The sequence below is a fragment of the Eumetopias jubatus genome, unplaced genomic scaffold (genome assembly GCF_037043125.1).
Source record: "Eumetopias jubatus isolate StellerSeaLion01/CBP00866 unplaced genomic scaffold, mEumJub1_p1.0 scaffold_1, whole genome shotgun sequence".
In the NCBI taxonomy this organism is placed as follows: Eukaryota; Metazoa; Chordata; class Mammalia; order Carnivora; family Otariidae; genus Eumetopias; species Eumetopias jubatus.
The window spans coordinates 81,700,999-81,725,083 of NW_028274807.1; the positions used below are offsets into that span (position 1 = coordinate 81,700,999).

The following is a 24,085-nucleotide window of genomic DNA, read 5'->3' on the forward strand; positions in this document are numbered from 1 at the left end:
AGAACTAGCATATTATGTAAACTACATTTTCCAGCAGACATGCTTTCCTGAACTGTTTTGACAATTAACCTCATTAATTGTAGGATATTTCTTAAACTTATGCATTATTATTCTCAGAAAGAATGACAGATAGCTATCTATGGCAGATAGATATCTGCTAATAGCTGTTCCTTTTATTTATCCATTGGCTTCTTTGCCCAGTGCTTATGTCTGTGGACAGTATGTGGGTGTGTAGTATTTGATTTAATATTGCTGTTGGTGAGAGTCTCTTGCTAAAGAGGTCACAGTGATGGTCAGTCACGGTAGAGTGGACCCTGCACAAACCAGTCACATTTTGAGGACTGGCTCCCACTGCCAGTGCCCAACCTGGATGCCTCTGCCAACACGGAGCCCTTCCAGCTTGGAGTTCAAGACGTCAGTCTCCACCTGCCCTCCCACCCCCACCCCCATCCCTGCCCAGAGCTCCACAGCTATGGGCTTTTACTTCCCTAGGAGGCCGTAACGTACCATGACTAGTTGCCAGAGAATTTTCAAACATTGCAAGGTGGGACTCTTGGTAACAAAAATTAACCAAGCAGTTACACAGCATTTTTAAAGCTGAATGGATTTCCACGATTCTCTAATCCAGTCTCCACGACTTGCAGATGAGAAACTTAAGACCTAGAGTGAAGAAGTGATATATCCAGGTCACATCGCGATTGGTGGCAGATTGGGCTTCAAGCCCATGTCTCCTGGGGTAACTGATACGTCAGAATGCCAGGATCTGATGAAATGTTCAGGAAATGGTAGTTGCCTTCCTTTGGGTTTGGGCCATTGGCTTTCAAATGGTGGAATCTTGTTTCAAGTAGAATATTGTGAAAGAATTCCAACAAAAAGGGCTGTGTTTGAAGAGCCGTGGAAGGCCTCATGCCCCACCCTTGGCCTCTAAGACAGTTTTGTGGAGAAATTTCCTAAAACAGAAAATAGCTGGAAGGCCACTTCCCCCTCCCCCCCCCCGCCCATGCTGCTTCGTGGCTGCTGTAAATGGCTAAGTGTAAAGTTAGTTGCCATCGTACTCTGTCTGGTTTAGTGGTAATAAGCATGTACTGCCAAGGGCATCTTCCATGGTAAGGGAAGAAGGCAGCAGCTGCTTCTGTATGGCTGGTGTGGTTGTCTGGGTTTTACTTCTCTCCAAAAGCCTTGCAGCTCCCACAGAAGCTGGTCAGTCTGACCCAGCCACTCCTATCTCCCCAGACCCTCTCTTTGGAAGCACCTGCCAGAATTAAGAACAAGGCTCCCTCCCCTGACTGGCCCCAGGAAGGAGAGGTGACCTTTGAGAATGCAGAGATGAGGTACCAAGAAAATCTCCCTCTGGTTCTGAAGAAAGTGTCCTTCACCATCAAACCCAAGGAGAAGATTGGCATCGTGGGGCGGACCGGATCAGGTAAGAGTGAGCAAAGGCCTCTGGAGAAACATTTGAACCTATCAGAGTTAAGTGTGGGGCCCATGATTTGCGGTTTATTGACTATCACTCTCATCCCTTCAAACCAGCTCCGTATTAATGAGTGATGAGTAAGGTCTCTCTGAAGCCAATTTTCTCAGTGTATTCTCAACTCTGCTTTTTTAACACTCAGTGCTTTTTCTGATCATAAAAGTATACATTCTCAATGCAGAACACTTGGAGTATATAGTGACGTACAAAAGGGGAAAAGTACCCATAACTCCACTACCCAGAGATAATTACTGTTAATATTTTAGTAGTTATCTTGTCAGGCTTTTTTTAAAGATTTTATTTATTTATCTATTTGAGAGAGAGAGAGAGCTAGCTTGTGTGCATGCAGAAGTAGGGGGAGAGGCAGAGGGCGTGGGAGAAGCAGGCTTCCTGCTGAGCAGGGAACCCAACTGGGCCTCCATCCCAGGATCCTGAGATCATGACCTGAGCCAAAGGCAGATGCCCAACCGACTGAGCCACCCAGGTCTCCCTTGTCAGGCTTTTTCTATCAGCAAATATGTTTATGAAAATGGGGTCATTTTATACACACTGTCTCATGGCCTGCCTTTAAATCTACAAAATATTTTTCCATGTCAATTAATAGCCTGTGACATGAAGTCTATTCAGCAGGATATAAAATTCCATTTTATGGATGTATCATAATTTATATTTAACCAGTCTCTGATTATAGGGCATTGAGGTTGTTGTCGATTTTTCACTATTATGAACAGTACTGCAGTGAATATCCTTATTTCTGTGAGGTCAAAACACACAAAACATTTAAGTCGTCTGTGACATAATGCCAGTGTTGCCTTGTTTTTATCAGACGCTAATGTAGCTCTAAATAAGGAAGCTGTGTTCTTTGAAGACAGAAATTATTTTCTTGATCTGACATCAGTTGCAAAGAAACAGAATTGGCTCTCATTTTAGGCATTTTACTTCGCACTTAGAATCATATTGCTTCTATGCCCTTTAGATTTCTAGGGTCAAGACTTGAGTAATTCATTTATTTCCCTCTTTTCTTCCTGAATAACATTTCAAAGATTGAGGCTTGTTTTCGTTTACTAACCAGTTTACCTGGTATAAGAAGTCTCTCTCGTTCACTTCTCATCAGCTTTGGGGGCTCCATGTTTCCTTGCCATCAAAACTCTTCTCGCTTTGTTTCTTTCCATTAAAAAAACAAAACAAAACAAAAACCTTGTGTCTTTTCTGGCCAATTTACTTGAAAGAACCTGCTGAGAAGAAAAAGCTATTTCCTGCTTCCTGTTTGAAGGAATTATTTCATGTCAGAACAGTACACTGTCTGTAGGTTTTTTATGCTGCAAGGAGAATGTTCAGCTAAGGAGGGTGGCTGTCCCCAAAGCTCTTCCTTTGCTTTCTCCCTCAAATTCTCTCTGCTACATGGGCTCCCAGGGGTACACTGCTCTCCTGAAAGCTCTGACTGATGTCGCCTCCTGTGATTCCCCTTAATACAGGTGGGACAGACTGAACTATTCATTAAGACTTTATTAAACCAGGGGCACCTGGGTGGCTCCGTCAGTTGAGCGTCCGACTCTTGGTTTCAGCTCAGGCCATGATCTCGGGTCGTGGGATTGAGCGCTGCGTCCATGCCCAGTGTGGAGTCTGCTTGTCCCTCTGCCTCTGCTCCTTCCCCCTCTCATGCTCTCTCGCTCTCTCTCAAATAAATAAAATCTTAAAAAAAAGACTGTTAAACCATAAGTAGTGACAGTAGAAAAATAAGAAAAAATAAAGTAATTATAAATAGCCTGACTTACAAAGTCTAAACTAATCCGAACAAGCTTCTTCAGTGACTCGTAGACCCTGACTCTGCCATGGCCCTAGTCAAGGACATCACTGTGAGGACTTCATGGCCTCTTTTACTAGCACATCCCATCAGTGTGAAGGTAGTCTAGATCCAGAGAACTATAAAATCTTCCAGTCCAGGTAGCATCTTTTGTTAAAGTGGAACAACTTGATCTATTTTTTTTTTTAACAGTATGGTGATTCCTTTTTTTTTTTTAAAGATTTTATTTATTTATTTGACAGCAAGAGAGGGAACACAAGCAGGGAGAGTGGGAGAGGGAGAAGCAGGCTTCCTGCTGAGCAGGGAGCCCGATGCGGGGTTCAATCCCGGGACCCTAGGATTACCTCCTGAGCCGAAGGCAGGCGCTTAACTGACTGAGCCACTCAGGCGCCCCTCAGACCTGCTCTTCTATCACAGTTCCTTATCATGATAGAGTCATCTGCAGCCACTTATTTACTCCTTCCCTGTGTGTTTACCCCAGGATGGTAGGAGGTCTTGTCTTGTTTCTCTCTCACCTACGATAAGGGGACAGAAGAAAGAGAAAACATCTTGTCCTCTGGTTTGCCACTAGCCCCTTGCTGTAAGAACTCTGTTCTCCTCGTTTTGCCTGAGATGCGTGAAAGCCCGTGTACCCACTCCTAAGGTGAAAAGCGGGCATTTTTCTAATTTAGTCTCATGAAAGTAAGAGTACCTGGTAGTACCTCAAACTCCTTCTCAGGCTGAAGCTGTGTGATTTAAATGTATATACTTGTAGCTCCGAAAAGTGCATTTTTTTCTGTTTCTGGCTATCACTTTCTACATTATCTTAGTTAATCAGATGAAATAATAATTGAAGAGAACTAGAAAAATAGATGGTTTTGCCCAGAGGTTGGGGGGATTAAACCAGTTTTTGTCTTCACAAAATTTGCTAATTGAGCTACTTTTCTGCATGTCTTTTGACTCCTCAGGGAAGTCCTCTCTGGGGATGGCCCTCTTCCGTCTGGTGGAGTTATCTGGAGGCTGCATCAAGATTGACGGAGTGAGAATCAGTGATATTGGCCTTGCTGACCTCCGAAGCAAGCTGTCCATTATTCCTCAAGAGCCAGTGCTGTTCAGTGGCACCGTCAGGTGAGGACCCGAGTGCCCCTGTGCTCCGTGCTGCCTTTTGAGGCCAGATGGGCACGTTAGAGCCTCCATGTGGGACTGGGATCGAGTGACCTCAAGCCTAGTGCTTTTCCCACCACTTCTTACTGCAGAAGTAAGGGGCAGCTCCACAAAACGGGGGCTAAGGGCCCTGCAGCACGTGCTGAAGAAGTCAGAGAGATCTGGGCTCAGACCTCTGCTCCGTGACTTCAGGCAAGTTACCTGCCCACGCCTGAGCTCATTACCTCACCTGTAAGGTGGGGATATTATTAAGGGCTGTCACCGTGGAGATTGATTAAGTTCATACAAATTACGCACGCACGGAGCCTGGCACATAGTGAGCCGTGAACAGTAGCAGCCCGTCAGCCTCATCCCATCATCCTTCTCCCACTCTGTATTGTCATCTGTCCTACGTGCGCTCCAACTTGCCGTTCTCATGGTGGTTTTCAGACCTTGTTATCACTCAGGTGTTTCCATTTTCCAGTATCTTCCCCCACCTTTGATTTTGACTCTGGAATGGTGCCTCTCTCTCTCTCTCTGAAATCTGCCGGGATGCCTAAGATAAATTTCCTCCTTTTTTTCTTTTTTTTTTTTAAACTTAACTTATTTATTTGAGAGAGAGAGAGAACACAAGGCGGTGGGGAGGGGCAGAGGGAGAGGGAGAAGCTGACTCCCCGCTGAGCAGGGAGCCCGATGTGGGGCTCGATCCCAGGACCCTGGGATCATGACCTGAGCAGACGCCTAACCAACTGAGCCACCCAGGTGCCCCTAAAATTCCTCCTCTTGCCCTGTTAAAATAGTAACTAAGAAGGAAATATATTTAATCCCATTGACTTTCCCTATACCTTATCCTACCGTCACCCTTAGCATCTGCCTTAAGCATTTGCCTCCTTGGAACAATGGGTTTCTGTAATTCCTGTCCATGTCTGTTCAAGTTGCTTCTTCTTTTTTTTTATCTTTTTATTGTTATGTTAATCATCATATATTACATCATTAGTTTTTGATGTAGTGTTCCATGATTCATTGTTTGTGCATAACACCCAGTGCTCCACGCAGAATGTGCCCTCTTTAATACCCATCACCAGGCTAACCCATCCCCCTACCCTCCTCCCCTCTAGAACCCTCAGTTTGTTTTTCAGAGTCCATCGTCTCTCACGGTTCATCTCCCCCTCATGTTGCTTCTTCTTTGAACTAAAAATAGCCTTAACTATATAGCTGACCTAGATTGGACTTTTTTTAATGAAATTAAATTCTTTAATTTTTAGCAGTCTTCAAAAAAATTGGTACCAACTTAATTTCAAATAACCATGGACTTGTCTTTAAAATTAGGTCCCCTCCCTTTCTTTGGAAATGGCACCTGAACTCATTGATGCAAGGAGGTTTGGTAGGTAGAATGAATTCTCACCTACCCACACTCTTGGGTGTATTTATTTTGGCATTTTCTCTAAACACTAATGAATTTGGGCAGCATAGATTGGATCTGTCGATGATGCTCCGTCATTCTCTTTGGGTCCTGAGATAATAAGGTCAAACAAATGTCAGAAGAGAATTAGAATTTTTCGAAGACTCAGGTCTAAAATTAAGAAATCAAGAGGTGTTGCCAGATCTGCTCTTCCCTCCCATAAATCCCTATTTTTAGATGCCACAAGAATGCCTTTGAGAATATAGTTGGCCTTATAATTTTTAGCTCAGGACAAAAGAACCATTTTTCCATCATCATTTGGAAAAGAATTAAGAAACAGGGTGTGTGAAACTTGACTCTCTTAAATACATTGCCACCAGGAAGCCTCACTCTTCCATTTGTAAATTTTACAGCACTTCGTTTGTGGCTGTGAATCAGGGGCTGCTAGAGTGAGTGGTTAAGGGCTTGTTTGGGCAGCACATGTACTAGAATTAAGGGTTAAGAATTGACCTGCTGGCCTGTGCAGCTGCTGTTTGTAGAACCTCGTGGAAGTGCAGCTTCCCTGGGAGTTGGGGCCATTTGTTACCGGCTCTAGCGACATGATGCTGCTTGACGGACAAGCTTGTAATTGGTGTTCTGCTGCCCTGAGTTTTTTGTTATTGAGCTCAGAGTGCTATTTGGGTGGTGAGCTGTACAAATTTAGGAAATCGTACAAGTTTCATGTTCTGCCAGCAGTAAATTTGGCTTTTTAAGTCAGGAGTAGAGCCTGAGGATAAATTAAATCCCAGACCTGCTGTCTTCTTCCTTTTGTCCTCTCAGGTCTCATACAAATCCCAAAGAACATTCAGCTTTGGTGTTCTTTTGCTTTTCTTAGAAAGTTAGAAAGCCTATAATGAGTTTCCCAAGGCAAGGGCAGGATAGATCGGCTGTTTCTCAGAGGTCTCCTGGAGACCCTGAACGTGGAAACGATCTTTACTGCCGTTAGCCAGCAGTGAGGGTGGACACATCTTCTTGAGATACCAACATGCAGTTAAAACATAAGGAACTCTCGGGGCGCCTGGGTGGCACAGTCAGTTGAGTGTCTGACTCTTGGTTTCTGCTCAGGTTGTGATCTCAGGGTCGTGGGATCGAGCCCCACATCAGGCTGTGCACTCAGCGCAGAGTCTGCTTGGAATTCTCTCTCCCTCTGCCTCTGCCCCTCCCACTCATTTTCTCTCTCTCGCTCGCTAATAAATAAATAAATCTTTAGAAAAAAATCATAAGGAACTCTCAGAGTGAAAGCAAGGTAAAACCAAAATCAAGTAAAACTTAAGGTGATGAGATAAAAATGTCTGAATTGTTCTCATACAAATACAACGTAAATCACAGACCAGATCGTTTGGGGCCATACTGCTCCCTAGATTAGCCAGACTCTCTGTCCATTCCAATAACTGCATCCAGCCCTCCCTTATCCGGCGGTAGGGCCTGTGTTTCTGCGGCTAGCCCCTTTCTGTGCCTTTTGCCCTGATAGCTGGCTCAGAGATAAGAGGTTTCTTCTCATCCCGACCCGAAACAGTTTTGCCGACCTTCCCTCTTTCATGGCCTTGGTAGTACCTTCCTTTCCTTTCCACAGAGGACCCTGTGCCTCCTGAGATCCCTCCCCTCTGCCCTGCTAGAGTGCATTCCATCCTTGGGGACAGTCTATAGCTCAGCTTGGCTGGTGGCTAACTGGCCTCTCAGTAAGACTAGTCGTCCTCAGCTGTCACTCTATAGTCTGTCTGTGAGTCTCAGTCTGCTTGTGGGGACAGGGCATCTTCTCATCCCCTGGAGCATCTCTGCTTGGTGGCCATTCGTCGGCAAGAGGCAGTGTTCTCCTTTCTTCCTATTCACATGCCCTCACTCCTTTTCAGTCTGCCCATTACACTTTTTTACTTTTGAGGAATATTTCTGGTCCCCAACTCAAAATCACGGCAAAAATGACTGAGCACAACTGACCCATTCTGCTTTGGTTTATTCAGACAGAAGCAATTAGCCCTCTAGAGCGAATGGAAGCTGTTCTAACTTTGAAGCAGCTTCTTTCTTAGAATCTCAAGGTCTTATCTTTGTCTCTGAATTATTCTGTTGTTGAAGGGGGTCCCCTTTCCTCTTTCTTTCTTTCTCTCTCACTTTCTTGCTTTTTTTTTTTTTTGATAGTCTTTGTTTCTGTGGAACTTGGAATTTCCCAAAAGCTTCTTAGTTTCAATATCAGAAAGTACTGTGAGTCTAGAATAACTACATCAAGAATACTAGGTGTTATCCAACGTTTGCTAAGTCATTCTGGGCAAGATAGATGGGAAATCTTTACTTTCCTCTCAGTTTTGCTGTGAACCTAAACTGGCTCTTAAAAATATTATCTTTAGGGGCGCCTGGGTGGCTCAGACAGTTAAGCGACTGCCTTCGGCTCCGGTCATGATCTCAGGGTCCTGGAATCGAGTCCCCGCATTGGGCTCCCTGCTCAGCAGGGAGTCTGCTTCTCCCTCTCCCTCTGCCTGCCACTCCCCCTGCTTGTGCTCTCTCTCTCTCGCTCTGTCAAATAAAAAATAAAAAATCTTTTTAAAAAATTATCTTAAAAAAAATGGGAAAAGGTCATTCTGTGCCAGACACTGCTGCTCTAAAGAACAACAATAATGGAAGTCGCTAAGCTTATTGAGAACTTACTATGTGTATCCTAAGCATTTTAATTGTATTAATTCGTCAGATACTCAAAACCCCAGGAAATAGGAACAGTTATTATACCGATTTTGTAGATGAAGAAACAGAAACCCAGAGAGGTGAGAAAATTTGCCCAGAGAGAGGCATTTGAACCCTGGCTGTGGGAGCTCTTACACGCCACACTCGCTCTGTCGCCTCCTGGAATTCTCACGACAGCCACTCTCCACCGCGCAACCTTGGGAGGTATTCCGCCTTTCCAACAATCAGAGTTAAGCCTGCTTCCCCGGGGGTCTTGACTTTTAGTTACCTTTCTTTTTCCAGCAGCTTCACAATCTCCTCATCTGCTTCCAGATTTGCACAGGCCTCCCTCATCTTGGGGAAAAAAAGGGGAAAAAAAAAAGTCACACACTCTCTGCTGCTCTCTTGAGTCTTTCTCAGTTATTTTGCTTTCCCTGTGTCCCTTTCCCCACCTCTAGCCTTTCTTCTACCTGATTTGATGCTTAGCAACTGAAGACCAAAACCGGTCCATATTTCTGAATAACTGGTCAGAGCTGTCCTTTAGCCCCCAGATAGCAGGAGGTCTGTGCTCCCCGGTCTCCTGCTGCGAGGCCGCGCGGGAGGTGCCCACCGTGATGGCGGGACAGTGTGGTGCAGCAGTGTCTTCTCACGGGTCAGGGGGGCACTCCTGTACGCTTTCACGCTCTCGCAGAGATTCTCGGCCTCTTTTAGCCGTGGCCAGGAGGCAAACTTAGGATACTGCCAAAAATAAATACGAAGGACCAAAGGTGAAAATGCACTTCTGGCAACATTAGGACCCCAGGAGTTCTGACTACTAAAAATAGGTGCCTTCCTGTTCCGATGCCTTCTTTCTCTATCCATCCACCCAGCCAAAACTTCTGATGTGAGGGATGTGTAACTTTGCTTTCACTTCTGTTTGTGGATCAGACTCAGGGCCATCTGGCTTCTCTAATGAGGGTGTATTTTCTTCTATTCCTGATTGAGCTCCCTGTTGAGATCAGTTTGGTGTGCCTTAATGTGTAGGTACACCACCTCCTGGTGTATGTGAATATTCCTTATACATCTGGAAGCCATTGTCTAGTTTTTGGAGGCTCGTTCAGCTGGTGGGAGGGCCTAGGGTCAGGCCTGCCCACGTGTCTGCTGAGTCTTCACCCACAGAGAATCTGATGGGACAGCTTCCTCAGTGAGCAGGCGGCTGCACACTTATGTGCGTACTCTGCGTCTGATAAGGGGTCTGTGATGGGCTGCCTAGGTGTATTCGTCCCCTAGGGAGGTCACAACGAAGTGCCACAAACTGAGTGGCTTAAAACAACAGGAACTTATTCTCCCACAGCTGTGGAGGCTAGAAGTCTGAAATCAAGGTGTCAGCAGGATCAGGCTCCCTCTGGGACCTAGAGGGGTGGATCCTTCCCTTGCCTCTTCTACCTTCTAGTGGTTTGCCAGCGATCTTGGGTGCTCCTCGGCTTATAGGTGCATCATTCCAATCTCTGCCTCCAGCGTCACATGGCCTTCTCCCTTTATGTCTCTGCCTTCACGTGACCCTCTCTTACAAGGACACCAGTCATATTGGATTAAGGGCCCACTGTACTCCACTACTCCGGAATGACCTCATTTTAACTAATTACACCTGCAATGACCCTGTTTCCAAATAGGATTACATTCTTGGATACGGGGTGCTAGGATTTCAACATATCTTTTTGGGGAGGACACGCTTCAACCCATAACAGTAGGCATCACTGTATAGTTTTAAAGAACATTTCCTAGACTAAGTCTAGGAGAATGGTCCACACGTTCCACATGTTCCTAGCCTGGAAACCAGCATCATAGACTCCTTCAGTCTGGAGCGTATATTTATTGAAGTCTTCCTCTGTGCAAAGGACTCAATTCAGCAGAGGTAGGAGGAATCTGAATGAGTGGTAAAATCTGGAACCTACAATTAAACAGTCCTGCCAGGAAGAGGTAAAGGGGCAGATTGAAGCAGTAGGCGATGGGCTAAACTAGAAATCCAGAAAGCGAAATGTCAAACCATACGTGGCAATTTATCAAGTTACTGGGACTGAAAATTCCAGCCTTCCGTAACATGGATTTTCCACAGGCAAATACACCTCAGCAGTGGAGAATGAGCAGCATTCAGAGACCAAAAAAGACAGATGTTTATAACCAGGGAGCTCAGGAGTAGAACCAGAGCAAGGTGGGGCCCCAAACCTTGGGAGCCTGAGCAGGCTGTCAAGATGGGAACTTGGGTACATGGAAGCACAACAGGAATTGAATTACTGGAACTGGATTGCCAGGAGGCAGTTCAAGCTCAAGAAGAGGGACCAGAAGCTCTAAATGGGAACTATAGTCAGAGCAGAATGCTGATCTAGAGCAGCCCAGCACTTAAAGCACATATTCCTTCTGACTGCAGTTCTTACAGCCTAAGGTCAGAGTTGATTCCCCATAAAGGGCAAAGGTAATTCTTCAGCATGGAGTCTTGTGGCTTGGCTGCAGGTAGACCATGGTGGGAGTTATGAGCAGGAAACCAGGCAAAGTAGAACATGACCCCTATTTGTAACCAGTCATGATTTCCCATGTGTGGAGTGCCCTTCTTTCTAGGTTTGATAAGGACTTCCAAAAGGCTCTTGTAAAGAGCTCTGAGGAACTTGTTAAAAACAAAACAAAACAAAAAGGTAAAATAATAATAATGGTAAGTTAATAAATAAAGTGATTTTTTTTAGAAGAGTGCTGAAGTTTATAGTTCAAAAAGCTCGAAAATTCTGCTATAAAACATGAGAAGGTCCGTATGAGACCACACAAGTAGGAGAGAGAATATTGTGAAAACTCTAGCATTGCCACCTAGATAAAGTCCTATCTGTGCAAAGTCTGGATGGGGAGGATTGTCTTGCTAACTTTGCCCAATGGGAATTGCCAGCATTCGGTCATTGTTGAACCAGGCAAGAGTGTGATTAATCTCTTATCTTCAGACTTGGGATAATGAACATGGGTTTCAGTTGGCCCCTAACCTGGTGGTGTGTAAGTGTAGAAGATTCTCCTAAGAGGCAGCAAAAAAACCCCCCAGAACAATAGGGGCTCCTGGCTGGCTCGGTCAGTTAAGCATCTGCCTTTGGCTCAGGTCATGATCCCAGGGTCTTGGGATCAAGCCCTGCATTGGGCTCCCTGCTCAGCGGGTGTCTGCTTCTCCCTCCCCCTCTGACCCTCCCACCTCCCCCCCCCCGACTCGTGCTTTCTTTCTCACACTCAAAGTAAAATATTTAAAAAAGGAGCACCTGGGTGGCTCAGTCATTAAGCGTCTGCCTTCAGCTCAGGTCATGATCCCAGGGTCCTGGGATCGAAACCCCGCATCGGGCTCCCTGCTCCATAGGAAGCCTGCTTCTCCCTCTCCCACTCCCCTGCTTATGTTCCCTCTCTGACTTGTGTCTCTCTCTGTCAAATAAATAACTAAAATCTTAAAAAAAAAAAAAAACCGACAGAACAATAAATGCTGATCTCATTAACCCAGATGTGTGTGCAGACTCTGGAGTGTTAGGGAGGGTCAGGGGCTTCTCTGTGACTAGAAACACGTGCACTTCTCCTTAGACTTAGCCCATAGTCTGCCATTTCACAGTTTAGATTATCAGCAAATTGGACCACCTTCTTGTTTAAGAGATAGGACTATGGAGATATTAGATGGTATGCCTATAGAAGATGGGTCTTCCCCATCCATACTGTGCACAGATAGGACTTTATCAGAACTCTTTCTGAGCCTGGTATTCAGGATCCCGGGATTATTGTGTCCACCTGGAAAGTGCATTGAATATAAATCAGAAAACCACCAAGCACTGGAACCAGGCAGGTAACGTGTCCATATGTATCTTGGGAATTTAACAGTTGCCACTAAGTAAATGTTTGCTCTGTTCCAGGCACTGTATGTACTGTCTCTAATGTTTACAGCAACCTACTGAGTCATGTCACTATATCCCCATTTTATAGAGGAGGAGACGGAGGAGTGGTTTGCCCAAGGTCATGCAGACGATAAGAAGCAGAGTGGGGATTTGAACCCAGTCTGCCTGGATCTACGTGTGCACATGCTCCCTCCACCACACTGTTCTTTGCCTCTGTCCTGACAGAAAATCCTTAAATTGTCACATACTGATGCCTCTTATTAGGAAGTCAAGGAAGGCTATATGTTCTTTTATTCTTCCGACAAATATTAGACAGTGTACATGGGATTCAACAGTCAAGAAGATCCAGACAAGGATCCTGATCCAATGGGGGCAGAGACAAATGAACAGAGGGACAAGTGCCAGAGAGAGGGTGAGCATGGGGACACCTAAGTCAGGCTTGAAGGGTCAGGAGACACTTTCTGCATCTAAGTTGTCACCTGAAGGACAGGAAGGAACCCTAGTCAAGGAGTAACAGCAGTGACAATAATGACACCGTCATAATCGTGGCCCCTGCATGCACAGGGCTAACCATGCAGTGGGGGCTGCTCTAAATACTTTCTACACGTGAAATGCAGCCGTCACAACCTTTTGAGGAGGTGCTTTCTGACCCCTGTCTTACCCATGAGGGCACTGCGGCATAGAGAAGTTAGGCTAACTTGGTCAGGGCCACACAGTTGTAATAGATAGAAGCTGTGTAGGAATCAGCAAGTCTGACCCCAGAGCCCTTGCTTTTGCCAGTGTCTCTCAAGCCAAAGGGTGGGGAGGGGTGCACATATTCCATGTGCAAAGGGCAAGGAGCACAAGAAAGCAGAGCCAGTTAGAGTCTCCCTGGAGAGTCCAGAGGTGGCCCACATGGATGAGCGAGGCAGGTACCAGCCTGTGCTTGGTGGAGTTCTGGGATAATGTCTTGCTTGCATTTGCATGCCTGGAGTTAGTAACCCCAAACACAGAGACAAATGAGACATAGAGCTAAAGTTCTCCCAAAGACTTCCTGTTTCCCATATATGAAGTAAAGTTTATGAGCAAAGTTACACCTCATACCTTTCAGGTTATTGGACCTGTAAATGTCATGTTTAGATGGAGATAAGACACCCCAAAATTAATGTAACCTCCCACTTTCCACCAGTTATCCATTCTACCACCACCTCTCCACCTTCATCCTCCATGACAAAGAGCTGTTTCCCCTGTCTTTAACGTTTCCGGAAATGTCTAGTCCTATTCCTTTGGTATCCTCCTTGATGTTCTCGAGACAGCTGCTATTGGTACAGTGAGCAAGGAGAGTCCCCAAACTGGTTTTCTGTACCAGTAAATTCCTTCCTCTTGAGTTGCTCTTCACGCTCTCCTTTCTCCTCTGCTGAGCCACCCACCCTCGAGTCCTCGCTCACTGACAGGCTCTCACCCTAGTGCGTCAGGAAGAAAGAGGCTGTTTTTCTAAGATTGTACACACAGAGAGATGTGTTTCGACATGCATATGCCAAAATGCTAACAGTGCTTGCTTCCGAGGGTCTGATTAGAGGTGATTAAAACATCGTTGGTTTGTTTTATGTTTCACATATCTGTATTTGTTAATTTTTCTGTAACCTGTATTATTTACATAATAAAAATAATAGACATTATAATAAAGTGTTATAAAGAAGATGGAGAGGCCCAGCCTGTTCTCAGATACATTCCTGTGACGGGCAGGCACCAGCATTTCTAACTGCTACCTAAGGCTGGTTGGGGAGCGAGGCATCTGTGCTCTTGAGGAGTTTGATCCCTCCTTTTCCCATGCCTGTTTAAACGTTTACCACAGACAGCCTTTGCAATATGGTCACTTACATGTTGGATCACTGAGAAATTCCTCCTGTGCCTCTCTCTAGGTCAAATTTGGATCCCTTCAACCAGTACACTGAAGACCAGATCTGGGATGCCCTAGAAAGGACACACATGAAAGAATGTGTAAGTAAAGCCCTGAGGAAGGGCTTTGCTGGAATTTCAAGAGTGGAAACGTAATGATGCTGTGGTCACTCCCCAGCCTGCTCTGGCTGCCTCTGTCCAGCCTGGTCTGTCCATTTACTTCCAGGATATCTGTGTAGGATCACTTTAGATAAGACTTCCCAGGCATTTCAGAAAGGGCATAGAAGTTGATATCCCTCAACCATGGTCATAGTGCCCTTTTCCTGTCCATTGATTAAGCAAGATGTTAATGACAAACAGAATTCCAGAATGCTTTTAAATTAATTTCTACTTTATTCATCGTAATGGTATAACATGCTTTCGCAGCATCTGGATATGAATTGAGTCTGCAGAAAGCATGCAGCATGCATATGGGGTCATTGACCTCTTAGGGTAACTCAGCACGCACTCTCCCGAGGCCACGACCAACAGACTGATACCTCTGACCGGGAGGAGGATCTCTCATGCCCCTGAGCCGAGTCAAGCTCAGGATCCCCTGCCCTCATTCAGCTAGGTCCGCTCTGCCTTTATCACTGTGATATTGGGCTTCCTCACACCATTTCATTTGAAGGATAGGCTCCTAGCTTATTATAAAGGCAGGTTTGACAACCGTGTATCTTATAGCCTTGGAAATCAGAAAGCGTGATCTCACTTTCCCCATCTCCTGTGGCATGACCATATTTTCAGAACCAAAAATTAGGGCCACAATCTGACAGGATTTGGGGATATGAAAATACTGGAATTTCTAAGACCTTTTAATGGTATGAGGCTAACAGAATAGTGTATTTGAAACATGGAATGTCCTAGAAAATAAGGGTCCTAGTACACATGATCATCACCCCTGTACCTTCTTTCTAGATGAGCCAGATTCTTGGCTAGTAATTGTTGCATCTGTTTCAGAATAGCTTATTTTTGCCACTGGACTTTGGATAAAATTTAGTTCAGTTTGTTTTTTGTTTTTTTTTTCAAAATTTACTTTTTGGGGGCGCCTGGGTGGCTCAGTTGGCTAAGCGACTGCCTTCGGCTCAGGTCATGATCCCGGAGTCCCGGGATCGAGTCCCGCATCGGGCTCCCGGCTCAGCGGGGAGCCTGCTTCTCCCTCTGACCTTCTCCCCTCTCATGCTGTTTCTCTCTCTCTCTCTCTCTCTCTCTCAAATAAATAAATAAAATCTTTAAAAAAAAAAATTTACTTTTTGACTCTTCTAGTCTCTGCTTCCTTTCTTTCTAGATTGCTCAGCTACCTCTGAAACTTGAATCTGAAGTGATGGAGAATGGGGATAACTTCTCGGTGGGGGAACGGCAGCTCCTGTGCATAGCAAGAGCCTTGCTCCGTCACTGTAAGGTAAGTTGGTTTGTGGAGTGGCAGGGAAGGGGTTACAGCCTTTCCCAGCATGAGGTCCAAAGGCATTCCTGGCTCCAAGCCCACCGAAGCTTTTTAGGAGCATGCGCACAGATGTTTCTAAATTCACCTTGATACCGTCTGGGCATACAGGTGTTTCTGAGCCTTCAGACCTCCTGAGCCTTTAATTTCCAAGGGTGACTTTTGTTTCTGGCCAGCGAGTAGTTGTAGTACTGTTGGAAACCATGGACTTAGAGACCTCCAGGCCATCAAATCCAGTCCCCTTATTTTGTAACTGGAAGAAGAAGATCCAGAAAGATTACTGTTCATGCTCAGGGTCACAGAGCAAGTAGGGGCAAGTGTTTCGTTACATCAGTATTACATGCATATCTTTTTATGTGTGGAAATGCAGGCAAACACATGGGTTTGAAGTTGTATCTGTTCTAAGCAAAATGGTCCTTTTACATAGGTGTGTACCTACTTAGGAAAAACAGATTATGGTGTAAAATTTAAATAATGAAATACATTTTAGCGAAACCTAGATTAAGAAAAATGCTGAGGGAAATGGTTGGATCTCTCTCTCTCCTCTCTTTTGTGGCAGATTTTGATTCTAGATGAAGCCACAGCTGCCATGGACACGGAGACAGACCTACTAATCCAAGAGACCATCCGAGAAGCATTTGCTGACTGCACCATGCTGACAATTGCCCATCGCCTACATACAGTCCTAGGCTCTGATAGGATTATGGTGCTGGCCCAGGGACAGGTACTGAGCCCCTGAGGGACCATGGCTTGGCATGTGGCCTCGTCTGGGTGGAAAACTGGCCCCTGGCAGGATTGGGCTGATTTCCATCTTAGTGCGATTCTTAGCTTTCAGATAAGCAGCCTTAGCAACTCTAATCTGGCTGCCGCTGGGAGGGACACAGCCCTCCCAAGCCAGAGATTGAGTAGGGGCACTCTTGCTGGTTCTCATTTTGCTTTAGTACCTGCTTTTTTGTTGCCTGTAAAAATGACACTTTGAGGGGTGCCTGGGTGGCTCAGTTGGTTAAGCAACTGCCTTCGGCTCAGGTCATGATGCCAGGGTCCTGGGATCGGGCCCCGCATCGGGCTCCCTGCTCAATGGGGAGCCTGCTTCTCCCTCTCCTTCTTCCTGCTACTCCACCTGCTTGTGCACTCTCTCTCTCTCTCTCTCTCGAATAAATAAATAGAATCTTTTAAAAAAAAAAATGACACTTTAACTTACGTCAGAGAGCTCCTGTACTTACTAATTAACTCACGTACACAGGAATTGCCCAAGGTGTGTTGAGACCAGCTACCTCAAGTCTGCTTTTTGCAATCATGTAGTGGTGCCAGACTTCTTATACTGCTGTTCCCAACTTTCCCACAATCTGGCCCAGCCTGGCCGCCTTCATTTCTCACTCGTTCCTTGCAGGTGCCGGTGGCTACAAACAGTCTTTCAGCCCCTAAACTGGTTCTCCTCTGTGTCTTTCCTCACTCAGTGCCATGTACCTCCAGTGCCTTTCCCTTTTGTTCCCTCTGTCACATCCGCACGTCTGTCCTCCTGCAGCCTGCTTGTCCCTCTGAAAGACACAGCTTACATGCCCTAATGGCCTCTGCCGCCTGTACCTCTCTTGTGGCTCTTCTGCCTCCTCTGATGGTAACTGGCTAATGCCCTCTCACCCCTATTAGACTGTAAACTCTCTAAGGGCAGGGGCCATGCCTTATTCATCTTTGGGTCCCTGGCAGGGCTCCATGCTACATTCTTTGCGCATGGTAGATGTTAAGTATGTCACTTAAAATGTTAAGTAAATTTGTGTTGGACAGATAGCTCCTTTGTGTGTGCCTGGGATGGCAGGAAATTAGTGGTTTGGCAGAAATAACAAGCCAGTTGCAATGTGGAACTTGTGTGATGAATAATAATGGCCCCCATAATAGCCACTTCTGTTGAATGCTTACTGTACGGCAGGCACCGCGCTAAGGGCTTTACATACAGTCTCCCAACACGTAATTAGTCATCACAACCACCGAGAAAGATACAGATGTGTTAACCCTGCCTTCCAGAAGAGAAGATGGGCTCAGGGAACTTACACTATCTCCAGTCCATAGGAAGGGAGAGTCGGAGCTGAGCTAGGCCAGCGACGCCAAAGCCAGCACTTTACGCAGCCAGACTGCCCCATCCCTCTCTCTTTGTGGAGAAGTCCTGAGGAAAAACATTTACTACAACAGATGTAGGCTGCGCTCTACAGAGCTGACTTTGAGAGAGGATAGGAGTTAATGATTTTTCTCCTCATCTTGAAATTATGTTAACATTAGTGGTTTTTGTTACTGTCTTTGTTTGCATTATCCTAAATGTTTAGTGAGATTCTATTACACATTTCGATACACAGAGCTACTTCTCTGTACACAGGTATTAAGTAGAAAAATAAAATAAAGTGGGGGGGGGGCCAAGAACACCTTCTGGGAAATTCTTTCTTAAAGACACATCTAGACCACTTTGTTTCTATGAGTGGCTTAGTGTTTTGGAATGGGGATCCATTGGCTCTTTTTTTTTTTTTTTTTAGATTTTATTTATTCGAGAGAGAGAGACAGAGATAGTGAGAGAGAGCCCAAGTGGGGAGGAGAGGGAGAAGCAGGCTCCCCACAGAGCAAGGAGCCTGATGCGGGACTCGATCCCAGGACCCTGGGATCATGACCTGAGCCGAAGGCAGACGCTTAACCAACTTAGCCACCCAGGCGCCCACCGTTGGCTCTTTTTGAGGAACTCTATCCTTCCCTTCCCTTTGTTTTTGTTTCTTGCGGATTAAAATTTCCTTGCAACTTGAGGAAATCCTGAAAAACATGAAAAAAGCATAAAGGCAAAAATAAGATGAGTCATTTACCTCCCCAGGGATAAGCATCATTAATACATTCATTTGCCCCCTGCCAGCATTTTTCATGCATCTATACGCACAGACTCTAGTGGATAGGACGTGCTCTGCTGCAGACACACAATACCAGAATGAAAGAGGCTTAGACAGTAGGATTCTCTTAGCCCACAGCAGGAGGCCAGAGGGTTGGTTCTTCAGCAGCTCAGCGATGTCAGGATCTGTGTCAGCTTCCAGCCAGTACCCACCTTCCTTCCCCCTCCTGGTGCAGGATGTCTGTGCTAGCACCCACCGTCACAGCCTCACACGGGCAGGCCTGGGGAAGCGTACTTTGTCCTCTGCCTATATCTACCGGGCAGAACAGCCTTTCCTAGAAGCACCCCAGAGACTTCTCCTCCGTCAAGGCTGTGCCCCATGCCTTGGTCCTTCTCCAGACCTGTAGCAAGAAAGGCTGGGAAAGTGAGTAGGTGACAATTTGCTGCCTCTATCATGGAAGGCAGGTTCTGCCAGCATATCATTCCATTTTTTACTGCAATAGGATTTTCAGTGGCTGCATAGAAGTCCATCATAGGAATGGATAATTGACTGAATGAATCCCTTACTTTCTTATTCTGCCAACTGGGTATTTTGAGCTGTTCTCTTTCCAGTTTGTACAACAAGATGATATTCGCCTACTATGCCCTTGACTTGAGCTGCAGCTCCCCCCCCCCCGCCCCGAGATTTATGTGAAGGAGGTCTGGATGTCTTTGTCCCTAACCTTTCCCTTATACCCTGGTTAGTAAAAACAAAAAACCAAAAGTGTAACCCACTGGGGCATGGCATGACTCATGGAATTGTCACTGCGATTCCACCCCCAGTGGGCTTTGGGGTTTGCCCCCTTCTTGGCAGTGGTCCTCCGAGTGACCCTGAGTGACGTGTCTCCTTCCTTTGCAGGTGGTGGAGTTCGACACCCCATCAGTCCTTCTGTCCAATGACAGCTCCCGGTTCTATGCCATGTTTGCTGCAGTGGAGAACAAGGTCGCTGTCAAGGGCTAACTCCTCCCCGCTGCTGGCTCTTTTCCTTGGAGCATTGCCATTCCCTGCCTAGGGCGGGCCCCTCACTGCGTCCTCCTGCCGAAACCTTGCCTTTCCCAGTTTGATCTTTCGCACAGCAGTTCAGGATTGGCTTGTGTGTTTCAATTTTAGGGAGAGTCCTATTTTGATTATTGTATTTATTCCATATTCATGTAAACAAAATTTAGTTTTTGTTCTTAATTGCACTCTAAAGGTTCAGGGAACCGTTATTATAAATGTATCAGAGGCCTATAATGAAGCTTTATACGTGTAGCTATGTCTATATATAATTCTGTACATAGCCTATATTTACAGTGAAAATGTAAGCTGTTTATTTTATATTAAAATAAGCACTGTCCTGATAACAGTGCAGATTCCTTCCTATCATTTTTGTACGGTTTGCTGCACTAGAGGTCTGATTTTGCTATTAGATTGTAGGAAGGGTAGCGCACTGTTCTTCTTCAGCTGGTGGTTTCACGGTGCTGGGCTCTCTGGGCATCCAAAAGGAAGATGTGTGGCAATAGCGGGCCCTCGGGGGGGCCCCCTCGGCACCTCCTCGCAGCCACACCCGGGGGAGGGGCAGCGGAGGGGGCTGCCGGAGGCCATGCAGAGCGCCGTGAATTCTCAGGGCTCCTGCTTTCTGTCCTCTTGTCATTCACTGTTTCTGTCGGGAGAGCAGTGGGGTACAGCCCCAGCCCCCTTTTTGCTCCCTCCGTCAGGGATGAGAATCACAGAAGAACGTTCCTCGGACAGGGGGAGTCTCTCTCCTGCCTTCCTGTTTCTGCTGTTGTTTCTTAACCAGAATCGAGTCTGTTCACAGAGTGTGCCACTGCCTCAGGTTCCTGAACGCGGGCCACTGCACAGAGCTCTCCAGCCCTACACCTGCCGGCTCCGAACCCCGGGGTCCGCTGCTGCTTTCGTCAGTGGCACTTTGTCATTTGCCTGGTCCCACGCCTCCACAGTTCAGTGACAGGGTTCAGGAGTTTGTGGGTCTGTTCTCTCTCGCTGCAGTTGTCACACAGTCTGTCTCTCTCCAAAGTCTGCGACTTTAAGCAGCTCTTGCTAATCAGTGTCTCACACTGGTGTAGAAGTTTTTTGTACTGTAAAGAGACCTACCTCAGGTTGCTGATTGCTGTGTGGTTCCGCGTGTTCCCGCAAACCCCCTTTGTGCTGTGGGACCAGTAGCTCAGGTGGGCGTGGTCGCTGCTGTCATCAACCGAACGGTCAGCGTTGCATGTCGTGACCAACTAGACATTCTGTCGCCTTAGCATGTTTGCTGAACACCTTGTGGAAGCAAAAATCTGAAAAAGTGAATAAAATTATTTTGGATTTTGTAAAACTCTTGGTGTATAAAACTGTTCTCTGGGAGTGGCTTTGGGGTACAAGAGCCTTGGCTCTGAATATCCAATGATGGGGTTGCGTGCTGGAAGGACCAGTGACAGAGCCGGTTGGTTGCAAGGGGTGTGGGGCCCAGCGTGCCTGGAATCCTGGGGGTGGGCTTTGGTCCCTTCAGCCTGTGTTCCTGCGCACGGTCACCAGGCAAAGCTCTTGTGCTGCTCACAAGAGGCGGAGTGGGGAGGGTGAATGGTTGTGGGGAGGCAGGCAGTTGTGGTGAAATAGAGTTCACGTGAGCAGTTTGTTGAGGACTCTCAGCGGTTCAAACAATGCAGTTGCCCTTCCAGCCAGTTCATTCAGATGAACTCACTGAGAATTAAGGACCATTCCAAAGGCACTCATTCTCAAGTTTCTCAATATATTGGGTCGAATGCAGCCAAGAAAGCTTTTAAGCTATTCGTATTGGTTCTGCCGATCAGCAGCAGAAATCGTATCTTAAGCCTGGCTATTTTTGTAAACTACCGTGTTAAAAATTCAGGGGGCTCGCTCTAAAGTTAAAATTGAGTTCCTCCTTGTCACATGCCAAGGGCTCGGTAGGTGCATTTGACCTGTGGCTACTGTCCTGGATGGCGCAGGAATGGAACATTCTCATCATCGCAGGATGTTCTGTTGGACAGCACTAAGGTAAACAGCCCCTTTTCTTGATTCCCTGGGTTTACCTTCCAAGAAGGTAACAGGGTCTTACCTCTCCGTCTCCTTCACCTTTCTCACCCTGCTTTGCCCCTTAAACGGAGGCATTTCCTGCCTTCTGCCCCCGGCGTTTGCTCTCCCCTGTGGATCTTTCTTTCTTTCTTTTTTTAAGATTTTATTTATTTATTTGACAGAGAGACACAGTGAGAGAGGGAACACAAGCAGGGGGAGTAGGAGAGGGAGAAGCAGGCTTCCTGCTGAGCAGGGAGCCCGAGGCGGGGCTCGATCCCAGGACCCTGGGATCATGACCTGAGCCGAAGGCAGACGCTTAACGACTGAGCCACCCAGGCGCCCCTCCCCCGTGGATCTTTCACCCCTACAGGCACAGTGACAAACCAGCTGCGGGCTTGGCCTATCTCCTTAGTGCCGAGCGCCTCCACTGGCATCTTCCAGGTTCCTCAGACAGCTTCTCGAAAGTCTTAACAGTGCTCCTTGCCTTAGTGAGCAGTCCCATGGCCTCTTTAGTCTTCCAGGCTAGAAGCCTTGAATTATTTCAGCTCACCTGTCCCTTCCAGATAAATTCCATCACGCCAGGTCCTACACAGCACCACCACCACCGCCTTCTCTCTCTCCCTCTGCCCTAATTAAGGCCCACCTCCCTTCTTTTTTTCCATATTGTAGCTACAGCTCATAACCAGTCTCTCTGGCTCAGTGTCTTTCTCCAGACCATTGTATATGCTGCTGTCGAAATGCTGACCCAAAATGCAAGCTGGTCAAAGGCTTTCCACCAAAACTCCTCAGGGGACAGTTGCCTATAAAGTGGCCCATATTCTTTAGCTTGCCATTCAGGGTATCCATTATCTGGCTCCAACCCTCCGTTTCTACTCAGTATTCCTAAGAACAGGCCACTATTTTCACACCTTTAAGTCTTTGCTATTAGCCTGTAATCCCTTGATCCTCTCTTGTTTGTTTGAGGGCAGAGGAGGGGCAGAATCTTAAGCAGGCATGAAACAGAGCTTGATGCAGGGCTTAATCTCAGAACATTGAGATCATGACATGGGCTGAAATTAAGAGTCAGACACCTAACCAACCATACCACCCAGGTGCCCCAATCCTCTGTTGTTTAAAAAAACCATGTTTTGGGGCACCTGGCTGGCTCAGTCAGTGGAGTGTGAGACTCGACCTCAGGGTCGTGAGTTCAAGCCGCACATTGAGCATAGAGCTCACTTAAAGTAAAGAAATAAATAAGCCATGTTTTTTTTTAAACTCAGGTCAACTATTACCTCCTCTACAGGCCTTTCTCTTCAGACTCCTCTAGGTTCCTACAACCCTTTGCTTACTACTTTTTTTATTATTTTTCATTTTTTTCTATTTTCATTTCCTTTTTCTTTGCATATTGTAACTGATTATTTTCTTATATTTCTGCCCATGAATATAAACTTCTTAAAGGCATTGAATTATCTTATTTTTGTATACCTAATCATTCCTGGCTTAAATATTATGTTTTACATATAGTAGGTGCCTAACAAGTATCATGCTACTCAGCGGAGTCTTGAATAGTGCTGCCCCTCCCCCCCTTCAAAGCAGCGGTTGAAAGAAAGCAGCTCCCTATGGGAACCCCCTGAACACTCAGCAGAATTCTAGATGCCAAGTTCATTGCAAACCGTCAGACGTCACATCATCATTTCCCCTTCTGCAAAGCCTGGAGACTAAGAGTCAGCAACTGTAGAGTGTTTACGGGGAGCGACCTGGGATACTTGCAAGAGTGAAAGAAAGCACGGTTCATAATAAAATGTGCAAACAGTGCCATGTCCTCTAGCACTGGCCCTTGCCCCGGTTGCCTGGATATGGTGTCTGAGTCTATAAACCCTCTCTTGGTTAAGGATTCCTGGGTCTCCCAACCGTCCCCAGTAAGAGGTCCCTTGGGACTTGACCTAACCGTCTGAGGCCGTCAGGCCACCTGTATTTGTCTCTAGTCACTCCCAGGAGGCACCGGGCACATGGTGCAAGTTAAACACAGATAGAAGAAAGAAAAGCCCCTCTTTGTTCAGGTGTATGGAGATGTTTTGGCACCTCTCCTGCCTCACCTCCCATTTTTTCCATCTCTAGTGGCTTCTATATGTCCTGGTATTTGTCTCGTCTCCCGTTCATAGTGGATGGATATGTGGGGGGTGGGATGGAACATCCTTCAGGCACTGAGCTTGGATTTGGCACTGGATTTGGGTAGATCTAGAGGTGGGAAAAACCACCTGAGCCCTGTCTACTGGGGGGAGATGAGAGACCTACAGTGGGGGGCAGTGTGTTACGGAAAATGGCTCCCGCCTGGGGCACAGCCCCCTGGGCCGAGGCTGTGATTCACAGTCCTTATCCAGTGTTTGTCCCAGGGCCACAGAAGGGGGTCTGGGTGGGGCCCGGTGGGCAGAGAAGGGGGGGCAGAGAAGAAAGGGCATTTCAGCTCT

General features: G+C 46.5%; 1 protein-coding gene across 2 annotated transcripts in view; it reads left to right on the forward strand.

Annotated features, from left to right (window-relative positions):
- ABCC5 (ATP binding cassette subfamily C member 5) overlaps window positions 1-20,940 on the forward strand; it is an 86,217-nt gene extending 65,277 nt beyond the window's left edge. For both annotated transcript variants that reach the window (XM_028101133.2, XM_028101135.2), the window contains 6 exons: window positions 1,234-1,423; window positions 4,223-4,382; window positions 14,270-14,348; window positions 15,574-15,687; window positions 16,286-16,450; window positions 19,482-20,940. In XM_028101133.2, coding sequence (XP_027956934.1) covers window positions 1,234-1,423; window positions 4,223-4,382; window positions 14,270-14,348; window positions 15,574-15,687; window positions 16,286-16,450; window positions 19,482-19,583 — 810 coding nt within the window. In that variant the 3' untranslated portion in view covers window positions 19,584-20,940. The remainder of the gene's footprint in view (window positions 1-1,233; window positions 1,424-4,222; window positions 4,383-14,269; window positions 14,349-15,573; window positions 15,688-16,285; window positions 16,451-19,481) is intronic.
- The last annotated feature ends 3,145 nt before the right edge of the window (window positions 20,941-24,085 follow it).